This window comes from Mus caroli, chromosome 3, assembly GCF_900094665.2.
Source record: "Mus caroli chromosome 3, CAROLI_EIJ_v1.1, whole genome shotgun sequence".
In the NCBI taxonomy this organism is placed as follows: domain Eukaryota; kingdom Metazoa; phylum Chordata; class Mammalia; order Rodentia; family Muridae; genus Mus; species Mus caroli.
Genome location: NC_034572.1, coordinates 31,476,301 through 31,479,806, shown reverse-complemented (window position 1 = coordinate 31,479,806; position 3,506 = coordinate 31,476,301). Strand labels below are relative to the sequence as shown.

The 3,506-nt window shown below is 42.9% G+C and overlaps 1 protein-coding gene across 4 annotated transcripts in view; it reads left to right on the top strand.

Annotated features, from left to right (window-relative positions):
- The window catches only part of Trpc3 (transient receptor potential cation channel subfamily C member 3), a 67,056-nt gene that overhangs the window by 50,075 nt on the left and 13,475 nt on the right, over positions 1-3,506 (top strand). For all 4 annotated transcript variants that reach the window (XM_021157739.1, XM_029475633.1, XM_029475634.1 and 1 more), the window contains 2 exons: positions 116-311; positions 2,423-2,632. In XM_021157739.1, the coding sequence (XP_021013398.1) occupies positions 116-311; positions 2,423-2,632 (406 nt within the window). The remainder of the gene's footprint in view (positions 1-115; positions 312-2,422; positions 2,633-3,506) is intronic.

Here is a 3,506-nt window from a genome sequence, read left to right as displayed (position 1 = left end):
AGCCAGTACAATGATGATAACATTTCATAATAATATTTACATCTGTATAGCATTAGATACCAGCTTGTTTTTAATACTGGAAGCTACTCATTACCGTGTTTTTATTGTTCAACAGGGTTGAAGAAAGTTTCAAGACTTTGTTTTGGTCCATATTTGGACTGTCTGAAGTGACTTCTGTTGTCCTCAAATATGATCACAAATTCATAGAGAATATTGGCTATGTTCTTTATGGGATATATAATGTAACTATGGTGGTCGTTTTACTCAACATGCTCATTGCTATGATTAATAGCTCATACCAAGAGATTGAGGTGAGTGCTCCGTCCCTGTGTGTCTCAGAAGTTCTAAGACTATTGGTTAGAAATATTGGCTGCCGGGGGTGGGGGGTGCAGATTCTTATCTGCTGGGCCACCCACTCTGATCTACGGCAGTTGAGCTGACTATGTTCTTTAGGCAAAATGTTCAGTGCCTGTTAACCACTCTGCTTTGGATTTTGGATTTGTCCGTTCCATAGCTTCCTCCTTTGTTTTGTACTTTTGTATATCTTCTGCTCTCAGAGATCTTGGCTTAGCTGTGTGTTACCTCCACCAAATAGCGATGCTTGCCTGGGTTTTTGAAGACAGGGTCTCACTCCAGAACCAGGCTACCCAGGGCATCACTATGCTACCCAGACCTCAAACTCATTGAGCCCCCACCTACTTCATGGTCCCAGGTGCTCAGATTGCAGCTGTGCGTGCGGCACCAGGCTAAGTTTCTATGTACATTTTGGGAATGGATTCCCGTATATAGCGCCTCCAGCACAGAATGCGTCGGTTATTTTACTTGTGGCTATGACAAAACAAATGAAGAAAGCAAGAGTTTATTTTTGGCTGACAATTCAGGGTACAGTCCATCATGGTGGGAACTCATGGTCACACTGCATTCTTAGTCAGGACACAGAGAAAGATGGATATTGGACCTTGGCTCATTTACACCTCTTATGTGGTCTTGAGTGTAGTTGAGACTACCCACATCTTAGGGTAGGTTATACCACCCAAATTAACTCACTCTAAAAACTCTCTCATACGAATGCCCAGGAGTTTGTCTCTTAGGCAATCCTAGATCCCGTCATGGTACCAACCAGAATTAACCAGTACATGAATCCCACCGAGACTGAAGGACAGTGCTGTGAGTGTCTGCTTGTGTGGTGACATCAGTGTAGGTACTGAGGACTGAAGGAGCTCATTTCCTATACCTGTGGCCCTGCTTCATGTCCTTTATCGGTGAGGATAGCTGTACCAATCACAATGGGAGCTCTGGGAATAGAAAAGGATAAACACAAGTCTCGGCCACTGTAGGATTCATGTGACATGTGGAGACGTGTAGTACAAATACAAACCTCAAAGTGTCATTGACCCAGTGAGATGTGTTGGCTTATGTCTGTTATCCAGGACTTAGGAGAAAGTGGCAGAGGGCTAGCCTGAGCTACAGTGTAAGTTCCAGGCCAGTCTGTGCTAGTGTGAAATCTTCAAAACAAATTAAGATGAACGAAGCAAAAAATCAATATATCTAAATGTCATTTCCCCTTTGCCTTTAGAATAAGACGCGTGACATCTACAGCTTGGTGTGGTGGGTCTGGAAGAGCCTGGAGGGTAGCGAGAGAGTGAGAAATGGTGATGGATGTCAAGAGATGGTTGGGATGACAGAGCGAGACTGTGGTTCATAGTTTTATGCTTCTTTGATCCTGAATTTTCTTGTCTTTCTGCATTACCTCAAAATGAGGAACAGGAAATGCTGGCTGTGTCTCAGTGGGTACAGTCAGAGTCAGTCAGTGGGTACAGTCAGAGTCAGTGGGTACAGTCAGAGTCAGTCAGTGGGTACAGTCAGAGTCAGTGGGTACAGTCAGAGTCATATGGAAGAGAAAGCATTTTGATATCAGTATGTGAGTCTATACTGGGTAGACAAGTAGGAATTGTATGCAGATAAGTGTAAATATGCTACTGAATTGTTTAAAACATAATGTAATTACTATAAGAATGTACATCAGGTCTGGAGTGTCTTGTTTAAAATTTAGTAACTGTGCAACTGGACAGATTTGTTAGAAGTTAAAGAGTTACTGTTCTCAAAAAGAACCGGAGAGTTTAGTTCCCAGTACCCACATCAAGTGACTTACAACTATGCTGTTGTAACTATAGCTTTAGGGTATCTGATTTCCCTCTTTTGGCCACCATGGGTATATGCACACACAGACAGACATACACACAAGCACCCACACACATTTGCACATATATGCACTTACACACAAATACACACACACACATACAGACAGAGAGACACACATATAAGAAAGCACACACATCACATACGTGCACACACAAGCACACACACTTAAAAATAAAATCTTTTTTTTTTAACTTTAACAATGAGTTTTATTTTGTAACAGGATGACAGTGATGTAGAATGGAAGTTTGCTCGTTCCAAACTTTGGCTCTCCTACTTCGATGATGGAAAAACATTACCTCCACCCTTCAGTCTGGTCCCTAGTCCAAAATCATTTGTTTACTTCATCATGAGGATCACTAACTTTTCCAAATGCAGGAGGAGAAGACTGCAGAAGGATCTGGAACTGGGCATGGGTAACTCAAAGTCCAGGGTATGTATTGAAAAGATACCAAGATCATAAAATAAATGTCCTGTCTCTTTTTCCTGGCCTTTGATATTTGTTCATTAATTTCCGTGTGTGAACTTAGAAGAGATTGAGCATAGCTTCCTATCCCATGGTCTTTCATAGACTAATACTATCTGCAGAGTGCTTCAAATAGTCCCTTAGTCTATGCCCTACTGGGGTCAGCCTCTCATGGAAACTTGCATCACACGAACAAGCTCATGAAAAGCTTGTTAAACATGAAAAAGAAAGTTGTTGTCAAAAGAATGCTTTGCATCTGTGTGCCCCGTGCTTTAAACCAGTTATTCTGAAGTTAAGTAGCTTTAACTTCAGACTTACCCCTGGGCGTGTGCTTCGCTCACCAGCACTGTATTTGGAGAGGCAGCAGAAGGACCTTTCCTTTAGTATCATGCCATGGATGAGAGCCTGAGCATCTTCCCAACCAGCAATAACGCTGCAATCAATGCCCTTGAGTTGACCTAGGAATGTAAATTTCATGGTGGCACTTCATCTTTATGAACTTAGTTTCTGTATATAGAGTTAGGGTTGGAGACACAACATTATGGCCATATTTAAAATAACAGGGAAGGAAGCAGACAGGAGCCAATGTGTGAGACTCAGGTACCATCTCTGCTAAAATTGTAACGATGGAGCCTGGCACGGTGCCGCAGGCCTGTAATCCCCATTCTTGGTACACTGAGGTGGGAAGACACTGAGACTGAAGCAGGTGGAATGATATAGAGGTTTTGAGACTAGCTAGGACTACACTCGGGAGGCAGAGGCAGGTGGATTTCTGAGTTCGAGGCCAGCCTGGTCTACAAAGTGAGTTCCAGGACAGCCGGGGCTACACAGAGAAACCCTG